We start from the raw sequence: 20496 nt of genomic DNA, 5'->3' as shown, positions 1-20496 counted from the left end.
AAACGTTGCAATTGATGTTCGAGTTCCAAAGTATAACAGAAAGGGCCCATATGTTGAAATTGGTATTGAGGTCTTTAACCGAAGAATGACGGAAAATGTTGAAGCAATTGCTGTTCAAAGTCCTTTACTGAAGAATAACGAAAAAGGCTGAAACTTGTTGAAATAGTTATACATGTTGAAACTCTTAGCTTTAAGTGATGATGGTAAAATCACCACAAACTTCGTGACGTGATTCTACTGCCACTCTTTTATTATAATTGTAATATCATGTTGACGCTCATTTGATCATCGCCAGGGATACGCTTCTGTAATTAAATACGATTCAACACTATCATAAAATAACATTGTCCATATCACAGGTTTCAGTAAAACTGCTGTGAAACATAAACCAATGCCTCTGTAAATCAGACGATTTTACACGTTTTTTTAAAATAATAAAAAATTAAGATGCGCAAACTTAGGGCGTCACTGTCGCGTTAGCAACGAACCCAGTTGTTTTCGTTTAATTTCAGCAATGTTCGGTGTTTTACAAGGTGGGAACAAACATACGTATGAATTGTCGTAAAGACAAACGGAAATAAAGACATTAACTTCAACGCATAATACACAATGTTTTAAAATAATTTTATGAATCTAAATTACCCTTATTAAAGATCCTGTATGTTGTAATTGAGGTTGTATACCACACTTAAGTGCAATTATATATATGTATGTAATTATGCTTATAAAACAATTTTCAAACATCGAAGAATATGTCAAATATGTATTGCAAATATTTGTACATATTATATGTAATCATTTAAATATATGCATTCATTTCTTATTTAGACTTCATAGAAAATAATTTTTATTACCTCCCTTTATTTACATGAAATGTTAAATTCGGTAATATCTTTATAAATAATGCTTTTTTGAACTTACAATATTGATAAATCTTAATTTGAGCACCTTATTATGATATAAAACCATGAAAAATATGTGTTACAGGATCTTTAAGTTTTTGAATACGCTTGAATACATTGTAAGTTTTTTGAATAAGTACAATTCAACACCATCATAAAACAACATTGTCCATATCGCGGGTTTTCAGTAAAAATTGCTATGAAAACAAATGCCTCTATAAATCAAACGATTTTTACACGTTTTTTATACTAATAAATAATCAAGATGCGCAAACTGAGGGCGTCACTGTCGCGCAAGCAACGAAGTCAGGTGTTTCTGTTTCCGAACAGCAATGTTCGGCGTTTTGCAAGGTGTTCAGAATACTAGGGAAATAAAGATATTAACGACTTAACGTACAGACTGACGGAAAGAACTTCAACACATAAAACACAATGTTTAAATCAATTTTATGTATCTAAATTACCTTTATTAAGTTTTTGGTGCTTTTGACTAATTTTGACAGGGAGGCATGAATGTATGAAGTGAAAAAATGGAATAATCGGATATAATTTTAATATTCTGTTTAGAATGCTCAAATTATTTTATTACGACCTTTTTCATGTCATTCGAATCAATTACTTTACCCGCGGGAAAACCGCTCATGCAGTGGGGCTAAAATTGTGTAATAGACTAATAAATATATTTGTCCCACTTAATAACTATATATAGAGCAGCCCATTATTATTTTAAGGACTTCAATTTCAAAATATTGAAAAATTGTGTACAGTCTGGCCGGACAAATTAAGTTGATTTCGCTAGCGGCTATGTCAAGTCATTATTGCAGACGCTCAAATTATTATTAAAACGAAACGATAAATGAAACGAAACCATTTAAACGAAATGATATGAATATAAAATGACAATCGCATTTTCTCGGCCATTTCCGTCAAACTTCGGATAAGGACATCGAAATAGCCGAGATGATCCGATAGATTAAATGATTCTAAACGAAACGAAATAATAAAATGAAACGATGCTATAAACTAAACAAAACGATATACACGAAATAAAACAATAAATGAAACGAATTGATAAAAGAAACGAAATAATAAATGAAACGAAATAACGAATGAAACGAAAAATGGATTAGTACTTTAACGATAAACGAATAAACAATAAATGTTATGCCAATACGTGATAACTTCTAAGAAAGTTAACAGTCATTTATTTATAATTTGCAACTGTCCATGTATAGTTTTATTATAAGCTTAACTTTTGTAAATTATAACAATTCATCAGTTTCGGGGAAACTTTCAAATTAAGTAGTGCCTGAATGCGAACATTGCAAACCCAATGATATCCGAAGACTGACGGAAAGGGCCGAACAGTTGCGATTGGGTGCAAACCATGACCGGCTGACCTTGGTCTGCACTGGTCACATTCGTAGATTCAGTAGCCGCTAGTAGGCTATGTTGATAACTTTTAAATGAAACAGATTAAGGTGTTCCTTTGTAGATAATTCTATATTAGATTTTACTTAATCTGCACGTTGAGTTGTATTGTCCGTATATTGCCACAAGAAAGAAATGATTACAGAAACGTATTATAAGTTGCTTCCCTTGACTTAAAACGTTGGGATAAAAAATTTTAATCCAGCGTGCTCCAAACAAAAGTTTTTATTAAAAAGATTAAGGACATGGAAATTTTCACGGTCAGAAATATATAAAGGATATGAGAATCTTATGATTAAATGGTCAAAACAATAAACCTTACAACTAAATATGAAGGACAGGGATGATCCAAAACAATATAAATTAACGCCAGATATGAATAGAAATACCAGTCCTTATAACTAAATATGAAGAACAAGGGTGTTCCAAACAACTCTATAACTAAATATGAAGGATCGAGTCTACAATTTTCATTTGATTGCTTTGTTTTGAATAATCTTAGTGTTTAAAGAATGTATGAATGTGTATGGTTATATTTAATGGACACTTGAGTATTCAAACCGGTGAAAAAGGTCCATGGTTCATACGACTTATACCAGCCCGCCATCGTCTTAAAGCACGAAACAATTAAGCCTAAATAATTCTTCGTTTCTTTATAAATAGATCGTTTAATTTAGTATTGTTATTGTTTTTATTATTATTATTATTATTATTATTATTATTATTATTATTATTATTATTATTATTATTATTATTATTATTATTATTAATCTATCTATTTATTTATTTATTTAAGCTCGATCATAAATTAATCTTTCAACTTGAAGTCATGACTTGAATTTTCGCTTCCTCAATTTCCTGTACTAACAAACACTAGTATCGTGTCATAACAACCACTATATGATTTTAGCAAACACATTCACTCATTGTTAGAACATGATGTATCCCAACAATAAGATTTGTATTTCAATCACACAGAAATTGATGTCAACAAGTCAGACGGCGGGCTGTATCATTCGTAAACGCACCGCAAGTACTGCGATGTAATAATTGTGGACATTTGGACGTGTGATGGTAATTTGAAGCGTTTTATGGCTTCAAAATATTGCTGATACATCATAATTTATCACCTATTATCTATATTTCTATGACACCGTCACACATTAGCGGAACTATATTGATTCCTTGTTTTTAGCAATATAACAACAGATGGTTTCCGTACTTTCCTTTCTACATTTCACAATAATATAAGTATGATGGACAAAAAAATCCTTTTTATTTTGGATAATTGATTTTTTTTGTTAATTATTACGCAGAGCTATATCTAAATATTTCTGTAATATGGGAGTAGATCTAGGATTTTTTCCAGAGGGGATAGGGTAGGAAGGTTTTGAAATGGGTAATGAATATTCTAGAGGGGTTTTGGCATTTTGCTAGTTTTCCTAAAGAGATCATTATTCACATTTTTTACATAATTTTTACTAGTGTTTGGATCATAAAAAAAACGAACTGGTCGCCGAACAAAAAGATTAATAAAAACAATTAATTATAACAAAAACAAACATCTTATTCTTGGTACCTGGGTACTGGGGTACTCTAGAATCTGGACGAATCCGTTTGCAATGGCTTTCTGATCGATGCCAGAAAGCTAATTTAAGGGTTGTTTCAAGGCTGTCGCATGCCCTTCTTGTAAGTGGACTTACTTAAGCGTTTTGAGCGAAAATCTTTTAAAATTTCTAGGAAGTATACGATTAGGTCCATACTTACAGGTATTAATAGTTCTTGATAACTTTATTTTTCGCATTATAATTAAATGATTAAATAAGTTCGTTCATACGAGGACTGAACCGATGTACTACTTATATATAGAAAGAGTGTAGATCATTTAATTTATAAGCTCTTGGAGCTGAAAAAAATGTAACAAACTTAGTTATTGTTTGTATATTGGTTAGTAATCACTAAATTGTAAAACACGCCACCTCTCAGATTACCAAAGCCTCTGTGAAAGTCTCGACTGGTGGTCAGGTAAATTTCCCGCAGAAATTCCACGGTCTGCAATGCGAGATGAAGAAACCCCGCGATATTTTGGCGCCAAAACAAAACCATCACAGAAGGAATGTAAAAAAATAAATAACTTGTAGCTAAATAACAACATTGATAATTAATTGTTATTCTCAGAAGTTATCAGGGCAAGTTCCTGAAGTTACATATATTGTAAAGCTATTACAACTCAGTTTTTATTACGATGAATTAAATAATATTAAATATTATATTCAGTAATTTAAGATAATTAAAATCGTTTAAAATGGATCCATTTTAAATTGATCTACTATTTCTTTCTGTACATTTTTATTTGATGACATTAATGTACAGAAGTAAATAGGTATAAAATACCAAAAAGATGTTTTCCTGAATTTTAATTACCATTCCTAGACCGCGAAAAACGAAATTAAACGCGTCATAATGACACTTAAAGAAGTAGGACAAAAAACGAAATGAAAGTAGTATAAATTTGTTTGGCCTTTTTTTCAGTCAGAGTTGCGTACCTTTTCAACTCTCCGGTTGTCTGTCAATCTAGGCCAACAGGTTAATGACAGGTGACATATTCGCTTGACGGAAATCGTCTAGGATATTTTATTTTGTGTTTTCTTGTAAGTTTTAGTTCCCTTATCTTATTTTTATACCCTACATAAACTTATAGTAAAGTTTTCACGTTTGTTTACCCATTATCTATCACGTAATTATAGTCTTTAAAAGTTTGCAAAAGTTTTACTGAAAGTTTTGATGTTTATTTCACTTTTAGATGTTTATCTACGATGTCAGCTGATTAGAGTTGATTTAGTGGTACTCGATGTTCTACAACATTGTTTACGGTTGAATATTGCTGAACGTGCAGGGTAGTTGTTAGATTATCCATCTGTTATTAAAATTGATATTTTTTAAAAAATCGTTCACCAGTTTATTTTAAGTCAGTTGATTGTTTCATAGGTGGATACTGACCTGATGGGGAGGAATTGATTTTTAAAGTGTACTGTAATAGGATGGATGCTGAAAGTTTTGATGGTAGCAACAGAGACTGTATATAATATATATATATACCATTATATGTCTCTCCACAAACTCTTTGGGGACAGGACCTAATCATTATACTGCGCGACAAGATATTGTGCTATTTTGTGTCTGGGCAATATCTTACCTCAAAAGCGAGATTCTGACCCAGAAGGAAAATATCACAGACTCTAGCTTTGGCATGTCATTATATTTTGACAGACTAGGTCAGGACCCTGTGAGCTGCTTGATTCGCTTTGTCACTTTGAAGAAACTTTAAAACTTTTAACACAAATAAATATTTTAAGGCACTTATGACAAAAATCACAAATCTTGTTTAAATACAAAAAAAAAAAATAACAAAATTCATTTTAACATGAATAAAAAAATTCCACTGGATATTTTAATTTTCTGATATAAAAATGGTAAGGGAGGAAATGATTGAAGTGCTTGAAATGCAAGGGAATTGATATCATAGGGGCTGTGGTGCCTCCCAACCAATGGATTCAAGCCCTACTTAGGCCAAGGCTATGTTTTCTATGTTAGTCCAAGGGTAGCCTACAGTAATTAATTTTGATGAACGGATGACGATTTTACAGACTTTTCATTACTGTCTAACGTTGAAAGACAGTGCCGTCCAAAATTTATTTCGTTCCTTTACAAGTCTTAATTGACTAGTCAAGAAAGTCCTTAGTTTAGACATGAACATTCATAATAAGTTTACATTAAAACCTTTGAACTTTATTTAACATAAGTTAAATTACCTTTTTTGAAACAGTTTCAACAATTCTATTAATTTTGTTTTCAAATTAAACAGACTGCCAAGAGATTACCTCTTTCAAGAAATTCACTGTCTCAGAATTAAAAGATAGGCCTGTATATTCCTCAACTGTATTTTGTTGATACGAAGTATGTAAATCAAGGTTAATCTAGGTCCACTCTGTGTCAATGTGACTGTCAAATAGTATTGATATCAGGGTCTCATTATTACTTAGTGAAATAGATCTCAATTGCTTCATAGTTGTGTCATACTAATCTTAAATATGGGTGGATCCAGAAAGGGGTGGGGGTGGGAGAGGGTAAGGTGGTCATGACCCGCCCCTGGCTAGATTTGGATATCAATTTATGTTTATTTAAGTAAAAAAAATGCAAAAACTAATGTAAATCGGCACAGATTTTATTCATGACCCCCTCTTGAAAGCTTGAAACCTGCCAAACACCCTCTGGAATATATGCATTTAATACCCTTTGTTGAAAAATTTTGCTACCCTCATTGGTGCCTGTTCCATGATGAATTTTTCAGCCTCAGTAGACCCCCAAGTTACCTATTAAGTATCTAACATTTATTATCAATGCATGCACTTTAATATGGCCACTTCCCTCTCAGTATGCTAGCTGGTTAGCTTCTTGGCAATAGTGGTATTCAAACATTCCTTGTCAACTTGTTGTAAACATTGCATCATGATTGAATGATTTTACATGTATATTGAATATTGAAATGGATGTGTGATGACATAATATGAAAACTTGAATAATGCCCTCAGTATTAACTATCCAACAAGTAGTTTTATTATGAGGAATCCTACCTGCACATGAACTAATAAAAGAACCAGTGGTATCTATGATCTTTAATTTTGTAAGCTATGTTGGATGCATGTGACTCTAAACCCAAGCACCAAAAAAAAAAAAAATTGACCTTGGCCTATTTTGAATTAGTTTGGCTACAAGTGATATGTTAGAGGTCATTTTAAACGGTCATGACATCGTTAATTTGGAGTTAATTGTTTAATTGGGGTTGTAAATTCCGCTTTATTAAGTGAATTTAGATTAGACATGTTCCGGAGTGGTAATTTTGACTGGATACTTGTTTAAGGAATGACAGTGATAATAACTTTTATAGTAAAAGTTTTCGATGATATATATTGAAAAATATTGGTGAAATATAAGTCATATATCACATTGTTTGAAAGTGGGTGAGATATAGAATTTTGGTTCCCCTCCTATATACTTCAAACATAGCATTAAAGAAAGAGGCAGATTATCTTGGATACACTTTTATGAAAAATTTATTATTATTTCATTATTTTTTAGTATTAATATAACTAATTTGCTCCCCACCTCTACTTTAAATAGTTAATTAATTTTGTGAAATAATTTAAGTGTCATAATTTATGGCGCCAATTTTGATTTTTTATGCCTATCAGTAGTTCAATAGAAAAACTAATAAATCCAATTAATAAAAAAATAAAATGAGACATTTATTTTAGTACATAGTCCATATCTTACTCCGAAGCTACACTTTTATTTTTCACTAGCACCTTTTAAAAATACATAAATTTTCAATTCTTCTAAAGATATGCCCATGATAATACAAATAATAAAATCATACAGTTAAGAGATAACATTTAAATCACATATATAAAATGAGATCATAAAACAGCACAAAAGAGCATGTTTTTTAACCCTTATCGGGCCAACTTTACTGAAAAATGTCATTGCAAGAAATTGATAGTTATTGTTAATTAAAAGTATTTGAATATATTTAATAATATTTTCATAAAATATAAGAAAATATCAGGGGAAAAAAAATACAACTAATAAATGCAAATTTCCCTCATAGAAACTTCAGAAGATATTTTTTTAGCTCAATTAGCCATTCCTAGAGCTGTCATTTAATGTCATTTTGTTTATTCCACATGTCATTTACTCAGGTAGTCACATGTACATGTAATTAATTAATATTTTTTGAAATAGGAACGTTTTATATGATATCTTAAGTGAAAGTTATGTAATGCTTTCTTCAAAACTTCTATGAAATTTTCTGGGTTCATTTACATATTAATAGGTTCAAATTTATAGTTTTTAACCCTTACCACATTAAATATTGCCGGTGGTTCTACTCAGGTGCCCTTTCCTGTCTGAAATAATGCACTGAGGGGCATCTGAGGTCTTCCTCAACCAGTAAAGCTGGATCTAACATCGTCATATTACCTATGTGTCGCTGTGACGTAAAACTGATTTTAAGTAAATTAAACATTATATATTGTAAATGGGCTCTGTCAATCTTTCAGTGTGGCTTTATTTTTAGTTTTTAGGAAATAACAAAATATATGAGCCGCACCATGACAAAACCAACATAGTGGGTTTGCAACCAGCATGGATCCAGACCAGCCTGCGCATCCGCGCAGTCTGATCAGGATCCATGCTGTTCGCTTACAAACTCTATAGCAAGTAGAGAAACCGATAGCGTGACACGGCTCATATATTGACAGAATAGCGAACCATGCAGACCAATTGATTTGTGCTGTCAAATCATGGTCTGCACTGATCACATGGGTAGAATCTGTTGCGGCGCAGGCTTAATATTCTAATGTTTTGTATGATGCTGAAATTTGTCTGTCGTCTAAAACTGATTAATTTTTTCATAAGTATTAATAAATTAACATGAAGATGGTCGTTGTTGATAATAGGTCTTTTTGAAATCAAATTTGAAAGACATATCTGTATAGACGTAAACATGTGATTATTATGATCTTTTATGCATGGTTTTTCTTGAGAGGTGGACCTTTTGCTCAGGTTTGATCATAAAGTAGTTACCTATGTGTATTGTATACATAAACATATGCATTGATGTTCTGTATAATTCTTTTAAATTCATTTTTGGTGGTTAGAACCTATTAGAAAACTTACATACATTTGTAGTTTGGCTTAAAAAGATTAAAAGTTTATAGGGTGCATAAAGTTCACTATTGATCTCTGTTTGTATAGATTTGCAGCTCTGAAAACAGTAATTTATCACCTGCCATTTGTTTAATGGACTCTTCTTACCTTGAAATTGGAACTGTTTATTGTTGGTTAAAAGGGGGAAAAATAAGAAGTTACCTGCAGAAAGTTATGCAGGCCTTTGATGGATGGCATATCTAAAGTATGGCTGTCCTTGTACATCATGCTATCGAAATAATGATTGATTCAATATTGATACACACAGGGCGTCCATTAATGGAAGTTTGGAAGTCTTTAATTTTTTTTAACATGACCATGTGACCTGCTTCTATATTCTTGTTTTGCAGTATTATTCTCAGGTGAGCAATCTACGGTCATCATCATGGCAGGCTCTTGTTTGTTGAAGCAATGCGTTTGTCGTTGTTTTGACCAGTTAACATTGGTGTTAGCATTTAATGGTGTCATGATATATTAATTATGTGTTGACCCAGTCATTATGTTGTTTAGAAGGCAATATATCAATCATTTGAGCTGCATCATGACAAAACCAACATAATGGGTTTGCGACCAGCATGGATCCAGACCAGCCTGCGCATCCGCGCAGTCTGATCAGGATCCATGCTGTTCGCTATCAGTTTTTCTACATGTAATAGGGTTGGTAAGCGAACAGCATGGATCCTGATCATACTGCGCAGATGGGCAGGCTGGTCTGGATCCATGCTGGTCGCAAACCCATTATGTTGGTTTTGTCGTGACACGGCTCATTTTATTAAAGTATATGACAATATCTTGACTGAAGGGTCCAGTTTGCCTTTTATTTTTATTTGCACTTTAGTTTTCTGGTTGATTTTAACATGATTACACAATATATTATTGAATACTGCTGCCCAATTCACATAGACATTAATAAAAAATAATACATAATTTTATAGAGATTTTAGTTTTAAAGGGCTCACCTGATGTTTTTTGACATGATTAGGGACTGGAGACTTGTGTACAAATTTGATGTACATGTAGGTCGGGTCTAATAACTTGTACTCATATTGCGTTTTCCCGGAATAATTTATTTTTATTGTGCTAGCTTAAAGCAAATACGTCTTACGTTCTACGCAGATGCCTGTCCATGCCTGAAGTAATGTACAGAAGGGCACCTGAGGTCGTTCTCCACCAGAAAAGCTGGAAAGTCATTATATGACCTATACTGTGTCGGTGTGACGTTAAACCCAACCAAAAAAAAAAAAAAAATAATGTGACAATGGATTAAAAAGAATAATTACTTTTACCCAGATTGCACCAAAATTACTATAATACTAAAAGCTTATTTAACAAATACATGTAGTTGGGAATTGAACTTTATTCAGAAATATTTTTGCATTCACTATTAAATATAAATTTATTCCTTTTTGAACTTGTTTTAGTTATCCCTAGAAATTAACTACTTGCCAAATATACCCAGCCACCTCTGCTTTGCATAGGACTGGTGTAATATTAGTTTATAATGTTTTTGTTTAAAATTTTACTTGGAAGAATATTTTTTTTGTTTTTCGTAAATTTGGATGAGTTTTGGAGACATAGTGCTACTTAAACTTTTAAAAACATTAAACTCATAATTATATAAGCCATTGACCTTTTATGATAATAAGAAGTGTTTGCATCACTCCACAATTTATTTTGGGTGAATTTTGATGCAGTTTTTGGCCTATTTATCTGCAATGTTTGGCCAAATATAGGGATTTCATTTAAACGTGTGATAAAACAGTCCGCCGTGTTACAAAAAGAGGACATAGCACTTTGTTCTAAGTTCAAAATAGTGAGATTATAGTACCAAAATAAATTTTGAAATTTTTCAGATTGACGAAAACATTGGGGGGGGGGGGGGGGGGGGGGGAGTGGCTAAATATTTTTGTGAAGTTATGTTGTCTTAGTGAATTTCTTTTTCTTTTCTTTAAACTTTGCCTTAAATGAATCGGTAATGGGTTAATAATTAAAGTATATCCATGTGTAATATTGCTTTAATTCAATACAGTAATTAAATCCACCTTTTACAGCCACATTTTTGTAAAAAGTTGACCATGTATAGAGTAAAAACCTGTCTTAAAAAAAACAACATAATTAAAAAAGTTCCATTGAACCATTTTTCTCTTTTTCGCTATAGATTGCATTTGATGATGTCAATTATAACATAAAAAATTTGATTGTTATATTCGTTTTGCTAGTGTTTTGTCAGCCGATTACGGTCCAAACTTTAAATTATAACAGGTTGTGTGTTATAAGTTGAAATCATGGACTATTTTGTTATTTATATGTAATTTTGTTGTTATTAATTTTGTAGTTTATAATTTGCTCATGATTTATTTAATAATTGTTATATTAAAGGCCCATTAATTGCCCCAGAAATGCTCTCAAAATCTGTTTATTTTTAGTATTCTTTTATAGTTAAACTTCCAACAAGTTATTCATTGGCCAATTACCAGAATTTGTCTTCTCTTGTTGCTTTTTTGGCAGTTAGTACAAGTCAAAGTACTACTTTGTTTACGTTATGCTACTTATATGGCATGTTATATGCTTGTTTTTCTTCAGGTAACAAGCATATAACATGGTCTTAAACCTTTATTTAAACATTATAAAACTCATATTTAATCGGCCTTTCTAAAGAAAGTAAATATTTATTCATTTCTGAGGCATAATGAGGCTTTAAGAAGCGTATTAACCTATTAACCTTTTAAGTTTAAGCGTAATGGCGGGAGATGATGATCAGTCATCTGCACTGCTCACTATTCAATCAGTTATACCTTTTAATATATAAAATATTTCCTAAAATGTCTGTTTAATATATTTGTCATCTTAGTGCAGTAACAAGTTAACTCCTTATACAATTTAATAGGAGTTAACCTGTTACTGCAATAAGGTGACAATATTTATATGGTAAAGGCTAATTGACTTTACCATCTGATTAAAATTGGTAAACATTTTTAAATCAGTTCATCATTATTTTAAACTCGAAATTTTGAATAAATCTTTGAAAAGTAAAATACTGTAACAATGTCATACTTTTCCATGCAATTTTAACAATTTTTTTTCTCATTTTCATACAGTTTTAACATATTTTCCTCAAATATTTTGTTTCTTTTCTCTTTTCATATCCTGCTTGGTTACTCATATCCGATTACTTCATTTTTCCAGGTAAGAAAATTTGGATTTTAATAAAATTGTTAGTTATGGCATAGCTTGGTTGATAGATAAATATATTTTAGGAATATATTGAGGAAATATTCTACAAACATCATGTCTTATGTAAGTTCCATATTTAGAAATATTTTATTACCCTGAAATGGTTACCCTCTGCTGAACATTGTGGTCACAGTACATTAAAGAAGGAAAAAAATCTTTAAATATATTTTTTACCGCTCAAATGATATGGTTCTTCTAAACAAGATGGTTGCCAGATTTAAAAAATAGAAACAAAAACTTTAAACCACATCTCTTCTGCAACCACTTTGGCAGGCACTGTGATCTTTAAGTCAGAATGGTTGTTATTGTTTAGCTTTACTGGTGAAGCTTTCAGACCTTTCGTGTATCTCTATGAGTTTTTAATTCTTGCACAAGCAAATTATTGACCTGAGGTGGCATTTACTAGTTTCCAGGGTGATACAACACATGAGTGAGACTGGCAACTACGACTCCAGGTCTCAATGACTTGTCACAAAAGCCCCACCACAGAAGCCCCACCATATTTGGTTAAGATTTTAGCATGAATGACATTTGCTTAAGGGTGTGTTTAAATGATAAGTTTTAAAGTTTAAATTTCTAAATCCTTGTGAATCAATATTAAACATCTCAACTGTATGATGTCATTTCCTCAGATCAGTATTTGAGTCATTAAATATGAACACTGTCCATTCATATATTATCATAACTTTTTCTATATTTTAACCTTTTCATGCCTTGTAATTACTTTATATTCTCGAATAAATGCCCCTCCTCTTAAAAGAACATACCCTCTTCTTTTTTGACTTTGACAAATTATCAAAATGATACTAGTTTTTGAAACTTAAGTTCAAGAAAAAACTGTAAGCACATATTTTAACAGAATATATATTTTCCAGAAGAAGTATCACCAAAAGCAGTTAAAACCTTTTTATATGGAAGATATTCAACACTATATTTTGGTACTACCGAATGTAAATGGGCATTTATTTATTATAGAATATATGGTATAATTGTTTTACATTAATGAATTCAGTATCACAATGTAATATTTATCTATATTATTGTCAAATTAAACTTTAATTCCATTATGACTATGGATCTCTCAGCATTGGGTATGAATTGCAAGTCTCTTCCCCGTGAAAGGATAATTTTGTTTTTCAAAAGGCTTTATGAAATTTCTAAACAAGTGTTTTATGTATGAAAACATGCAGATATGCATAATTAAATGCAGTTTTAGTTAAAAGGTTTTATAAAGCTTTGCTTTTTGCCAGCTTATATTACCTGGGACTGTAAAATGGGTTATTTAAACTTTGTGAACTTTATATTCATGATAACTTTCCTGAACTTAGCAAGACTTTTATGTTATGCATGTACTTAAAATGTTACAATACAATGAATTAACAAAATAGTTCATGTACATGACTTGAGTCATGATGGAGGTTATTAATGGGATAAAAATGGTTCATGAACTTGGGATGATTTGGTTCATGAATGCCAGATGTAGTAAATTCAGGAAGTTCATGAACTTAAAATCTTTCTCATGGGAGGGACCTTATGATGAATCTCATGATGTTATGAAAGTTATGAAACGGTAAAAAAGCAGTTCATGAACTTATTGAATCAGTTCATTAATGCCAGATACAATAAGTTTGTTAAATTCATGAACTAAAATACTTCACAGGGGAGGTAATTAGATATTTGAAGAAGAAAAAAATCCCAAGAAATTTATTATCATGTTATGAATTATTCATTTAACTAAATACACAATAGTAAGTATTATGATGTCATTTAAAAAAAAGAAGAAAAAAGTCGGTAAGAGTGAAACAAATATGATACAATGTATTTTGTCATTATTTAAGTCAAACTGTCCCATTAAATAAAGTTTTTTGAATCTGCAGGTATTTGTTTTTAAATCTGGTACATTGTTTTTAATTAACACTTAACATTGATGATTCTGATTCGGTAGACAAGATGGAATTAACTTTAGGCAAATTTAGGTCGTAGGATTAATAATAAAAACTGTTACGTCACACATTTCCATGATACTTTTGACAGAAACAATGTTAACGTCAAAGAAATTTTAGAACTTTATATAATTTTACATGCTGAATTAAAATGTTGACTAAAGTATTTAAATTTTAGTACTTTATAACATAACATTGGTACATGCTGTAATAAGGTTGTAAATATTAAGTACTTTTTAAATAATTAAGCGTGATGCTTTAGTAAAACGTTAACTTAAGGACATTGACTTTTAGTACTTTATAACTTTGTGAACGTTAATTTAGTACTCTACAAGTTTTATGTGCCAAAGTAAAATGTTGATTTAGTAGTTAGTGTATACATGGTAGACACCTGTCACGGAAACGAGAATATGAAGATTTGTAAAAATTTGCATAATATGTTGATTACGTATTAAACAAAACTTTTTATTTTAAACTTGTAACCTAGTGCAGACTTGAATGGACTTAACACAAGTGAAAGGCAGAAAAAAATAGGAATTTTGTGAATCTATTTAATTCTCCATTTTGGTCGGAAGGTAAATTTAAATAGTGAATTATGATTACTAATTTTTTATGGAGATAGTGTTTTTTTGTAAAAAAAAATTGTTTTCTGTGGTAGCCTGGAATTCCTGAATTTGTGAAATGGATTTGCCAAGCTTTGAATTTAGAACAGTCCATTTAAAGTTTAGGGGATTTAGCTACCAATGTACAAGCAGGCCTTCGCTATCAGATCTTTACTGGGGCAAGGGCTAAATGCATTTGGCTCTAACAGATTAAATGCGCATAAATTGTGCCTCAAAATTATTTTTTCTCTTCCAACAAAAATTACAAATACATAATTGATCACTTACTGATATTCCATGATTTTGGTGTAATTTTAACATATTGTTTTAGTTTTTATAACTTTAACGTAATAGTTAATGAATGTAATGCAGAATGACAAAAACAAAGATAAGTGCTGCAGTCATCGCAATTGTAGGCAATTTTAAATTGATTTTAAAAGGTATCGTAAAATAGCGTAAATAGCTCGTGAATTTACCTCGTAAATTGTTTGTTGTAACTTTAATATTGCCACTTGATTTATGAAATTTACCACTTCAAAGCCATGACTGAAACATATTTTCTGTATTTTGTAAAGTATGACATTGTATCGTGAGTCATTGACCATTGTAAAATTCAATTGTTTATTTTCTGTGTTCACGCCAGACGGAATTAAAAAAAAAGACGAATTAATAAATCATGCATGCTTCTGTTATCGTATGTATCTATATATATGCAAGAGCAATTTAGGCGTAAAGATTATCTTACTGAAAATGTGTTTATATCAATATTAGATGATGATGAATAGAAATGATAAACAAACAGATCTAGAGTCTCCATGGCTGAGTGGTCAAGGTCACAGTGGCTAGGAATGACTTAAAAATGTATCTTACAGCTGTGTCGAGACTTCCAATTTTATCATGTTAGGAAAATTTCTGTCTTAGTAATAAGTTAAAGGAACTCCACTGAGGTTAAAATGACTGAAAACGTAAAATTTGAAATTCTTTCATAGATCAAGTTTGATTGGGTTTTATGTCACATCGACACAGTGTAGGTCATATGGTGACGTTCCAGCTTTACTGGTGGAGGAAGACCTCAGATGCCCTTTTGTGCATTATTTCAGGCACGTGAACGGGCGTTCCGTAAGCTTGCTGGATTAAGCTTCCTCACTTGAAAGAATCCAAAGTCCCTGTTGGGATTCGAACCCACAGCGGTGAGGGACAAGTGGTTTGACATAACTCAAGTAAAACGCTTCTAATGAAGTAATCTGCACAGGATGATAATGAAATATACTAAAAATGACATTGAATATCAATTTTTGTATGCAAATTTCTAAACCAGATTTCAGTGAAAAGTAGATTTAAGTGAAACATTTTTAGTGTTGCAATTCTTTTTTCATTTTTGGGTCATTTTGGACAATAAAAATGATTAAACATGAAATGATCTGAAAATTTGCGCACAAGATATTAGTTCAGATTGACCTACATCAAATAGAACACAAATCTAAGAAAAATATTTCCAGTCCTGTGATGCCAAAATCCAGTCCTGTGACTCAGTGGAGTCCCTTTAAAACTAAAGATGGTTTGATGTATATTTTGGTGTCTGCTCTATAATAGTCACAACTTTTATATTAGGCAATGCAAAATAAGGCAGTCAAAATACAAAATATTATGTCTAGAGATAAAGAAATATGTTTCTTTATACAGGAATTTTTTTGTTTTACCAAATACATATGAATTAGTTTGAATTTGAAGTTTTAAATTTAATATTTTAGTCTCTTCAGTTATTGACACAATTATGTAAAACAAAAACAAATTTTTTCAGCCCTATAAGTTCCCATTAAATTTTGGGTAAAGACTTCACTCAAACACAGTCATAAGAATAAACAGACCTGAGATAATTGAGCCGCGTCACGACAAAACCAACATAATGGGTTTGCGACCAGCATGGATCCAGACCAGCCTGCGCATCAGGCCATCCGCGCAGTCTGATCAGGATCCATGTTGTTCGCTATCAGTTTCTCTACTTGTTATAGAGTTTGTAAGCGAACAGCATGGATCCTGATCAGACTGCGCGGATGCGCAGGCTGGTCTAGATCCATGCTGGTTGCAAACCCATTATGTTGGTTTTGTCATGACACGGCTCATATTTGTATCCCAGTTTAATTTATGCTACTAAAATTAAAACATGTATTAAAGCAACTAAATGCCGGGCTTTGTTGACTCAATGAGGTAGTTTATTTCATTACATCATTTGAAAGTCAACATAAAATATTTATTTGGTAAATGTAAAGATATAAATGAAATGTATACATAGTTTATTAGCCAGTTATATGATACACACATATGTTTTTACATACTGACAGTAAAAATCATACAAACCTGTATGTTGTTGATTATTTCAAATTTGATTTTGACTATAATTTTATGTCAAGGAGTGTTTTAAAATTGATACTGATTTGTGTAAATTATAAGTGGCATAAAATAGCTCTTCTTATATAATATGCTTGTATTTATTAGTTTACACAGAATTTATTTTGCTTTGAATGTAACAGTAACTTAAGCAAACTATTATAATGCATGAAGTTTGTTACTTGAACCAACCAGTACAAAGCGAATAGCTTCTTGCTCATTGAAGAGACAACTGAGCCTGCTCGGCTAAGGTGAGGTTCGAACCCACGCTGCCAGCAATCCTTAAATACCTTAAATATTACATACTCACACCAAGAAAAGCCGCCACATGAATTTATTTAACTAATTTAGTAAGAAAAATGAAGTGTTGAAATGTTGACCCCTCATTACAGTTGACCTTTAATTGATTTCTAAAACAAACTTAATGAACATGTTGAATTTTATACTTGAATATCATTAGGTATACTTCTCATTGAGAAAATTTCAGTAAGTAAAGAATCAATATTTATATATATTCTTAAAGGAGTCATTATTTACCATACACACTTTGCAAATAATTATACTCGATATAAGACGCCATCTGTCAACAAAGCCATCAGAAATTCACTGTTTAATGTGTCTCATTAACGGCTACGTTTTTTCATGTTTAAATTTTTTTCTACATGCTGATGATTTTCCAGCTTGTATTTTTCTTTCTTGATTATGAACATAAACTGTGTGTTTTCCATGCCTAATTGTCACCATATTTTCTTGTCTTTGCCACAATATATTTTTGGCTTTACCACCATATTTACTTGCCTTTGTCGCCATATTTACTTGCCTTAAATATTGCCACAATATTTACTTGCCTTTGCCACCATACTCACTTGCCTTTGCCTCTATATTTACTTGCCTTAAATATTGCCACCATATTAACTTGTCAATGCTACCATATTTACTTACCTTTGCCACCATATTTTCTTTCCCTATTATTAGTTTCCTTCATTGTTCTGTTTGTTATTTAGATATCCCTTCAAATATTAAGATTATTTCGAATTCCAATTAGGGTTTTCTCTAGCTGTTAAGTCAATATTACACTGAGGGGTTAAGATTTTATTTAACCATTAGCCTGCTGTTCCACTTATCTATCAGTGCGGACCAAGAACATCAGTGCCTGATCATGGTCTGCAATATTTGCTATTCATTTCCCCCAAAATGATTAATGGCTTTGTCCAGAATAAAAGATGGACTGTGGACTCCATTATTTAAAGGTATTTAAAGCAGGGCTTAAGATTTGTGAGGTTTCAGAATGAAAAAGTTAAAAGTATTAAAGTTAACTGTTTGATTTTCATTTAATATGAATGGAGTGTACATGTAGGCGTTATAAATCAGACTTTTAAATAGTTATGACGTCTTTTAACGCAAGATGAAAATTGGTTTTCTTTCTCCGCAAAAAGTGATTACAATAGAAAGGCAAACAGACAAATACATTACGTTTGTACAGTGCAAAATCTTCAGAAAATACTACAATCAAACAGATCACAATAATGTGAATGTCCTAAAACTTAAAGGTTAGACTTACTTAGTTCCACTTATTCCAGTACTTAGAACCTGAGGTCATGATCATTGTATATTAAAATAGTTTATCTTAAGTTTATTCAGAATGAATTTTCCCCCTTAGTCTGTTTAAGGCAGAAAAATCTTAAAGGGGAGTTCTATAGGGCAGAAAAATCTAAAAAGAGTCAGGAAACAATCCAGAACGATGTTAGGATTTTTTGTTAAAAGTTGCGGCTCAATCGAGTCTTTTGTGAGTGCAACACCTAGCACAGGCTTATTATAAGACAGTGTTCAGTCTTCAACTCAGTAATGGATTGGAATCAATGCTTCCTTATAAGGCCAGTAAATAATAATAACACTGAAGTCTTTCAACCAATTTAGACCAACTGAGGCCAGAATTAGGTATCTTTTCATTTAGACAGTGTTGCATTGGTTCTTTTAATGTGTTGAGCTCTTGTTGTTATTTTGAGCTCTTGTTGTTATTTTGAGATCTTTTTGTTATTTTGAGCTCTTGATGTTAATTTGATAAGCTCGTTTGTTGTTATTTTGATCTCTTGTTGTTATTTTTGAGCTCAACAGAAGGGAGAAATTAGGGAAAACTTGTATAGTTATACCATATAAGCTTCACACAAAGTATTACAAATGCATTTTATCGTCTCTTCTATATAATTACTTGCTGATAGCCATCACCATAGCAACATAATGCTATTGTCACCATATAGCAACATAATGTTATGGATCTGACAAAAAGATATCTTCAGTTACAAAATTTAACTATTTCCTTCTTAAACTTAACATATATTTTAACATGGTTGCGCCTCAGTTTTCTACCTTTGATGATATAGCCTGTGTCGTCAAGGCTTCAGTATAGTGGTCCTGGAGAAGCATGCCGGGTTCCACCCCCACACCCCTCCCCTCCAACCATTTTTCAAATTTGGAGAATTACAGAAGTTTTGTACTTAATTCCTGACTTGCTGTTCTTAACCTTTTTTGGTTTCTTATTCCATTTAGTTAGGACACGTTTACCATTTTACACAGTTTACCATTTCACCGGTTTACTGTCATTAAAGTTTTTTGTTGTGGTTGGCCTGTCATGACAAACAGGTTGTCAAACTGTGAATACAATGAGAGATTGTAGGTCAGTAGATCAGTGAAGAGGATGTCTCCACATTTTGATGAATGAGGTACAAAAATGAGAATGAATGTAAACTGTTATAAATTTTGCAAAGGTAAAAAACAATTAAGTTTTTACATTTCTTTTGTTTTTATCTTTGCACAGCTTATTTTTTGTGGAAATGGACTTGGCCGTGGTTTTAAAATTGGAATGGTTCAATGATAATTCAAAGGATTTTGTAGTCAGGCTTATGAATGAAATTAAGCAGACTGCAGGAAATGTGCTGCAGAGCTTTTTTTACAGAGTTATAATTATATACATGTACCTTTTAGGAGACAATTAAAGATTTACTTTCTTGCCGAGAGGTCAGACTAAGATTTGGGTTAAATTTATCATCAAGTCTTACTTTTTGAAGAATTGAAATGGTTGTTGTAAAGAGGTCATTGCTCTACAGAGAGTGGCACTGCAGAGGTTTTCTGATACTTAGTACTTACTTTTGTGTAGAAAAAAGTATTTGAACTTGAATGGTAAAGTTCTTGCTGAATGTCTCCGCACTACCAGTTGGATATAGTTATTAT

At 31.6% G+C, this 20496-nt stretch overlaps 1 protein-coding gene across 5 annotated transcripts in view; it reads left to right on the top strand.

Moving 5' to 3' along the window:
- The window catches only part of LOC132759467 (high affinity cAMP-specific and IBMX-insensitive 3',5'-cyclic phosphodiesterase 8B-like), a 126511-nt gene that overhangs the window by 29703 nt on the left and 76312 nt on the right, over window positions 1-20496 (top strand). The window contains exons 1-2 of one of the 5 annotated variants that reach the window (XM_060751233.1): window positions 4882-4984; window positions 12288-12398. The exons of 2 other annotated variants lie outside the window; for them this stretch is intronic. In XM_060751233.1, coding sequence (XP_060607216.1) covers window positions 12390-12398 — 9 coding nt within the window. In that variant the 5' untranslated portion in view covers window positions 4882-4984; window positions 12288-12389. Of the gene's footprint in view, window positions 1-4881; window positions 4985-12287; window positions 12399-14755; window positions 14854-20496 lie in introns of those variants that run through there. 2 more of the 5 variants (XM_060751235.1, XM_060751234.1) reach the window with 2 other exon arrangements.

This window comes from Ruditapes philippinarum, unplaced genomic scaffold (genome assembly GCF_026571515.1).
Source record: "Ruditapes philippinarum isolate M1 unplaced genomic scaffold, ASM2657151v2 ctg93_1_1_1_1, whole genome shotgun sequence".
Taxonomy (NCBI): Eukaryota; Metazoa; Mollusca; class Bivalvia; order Venerida; family Veneridae; genus Ruditapes; species Ruditapes philippinarum.
The sequence above is the reverse complement of the archived record's forward strand: the minus strand, read 5'-3'. Positions and strand labels throughout refer to the sequence as shown.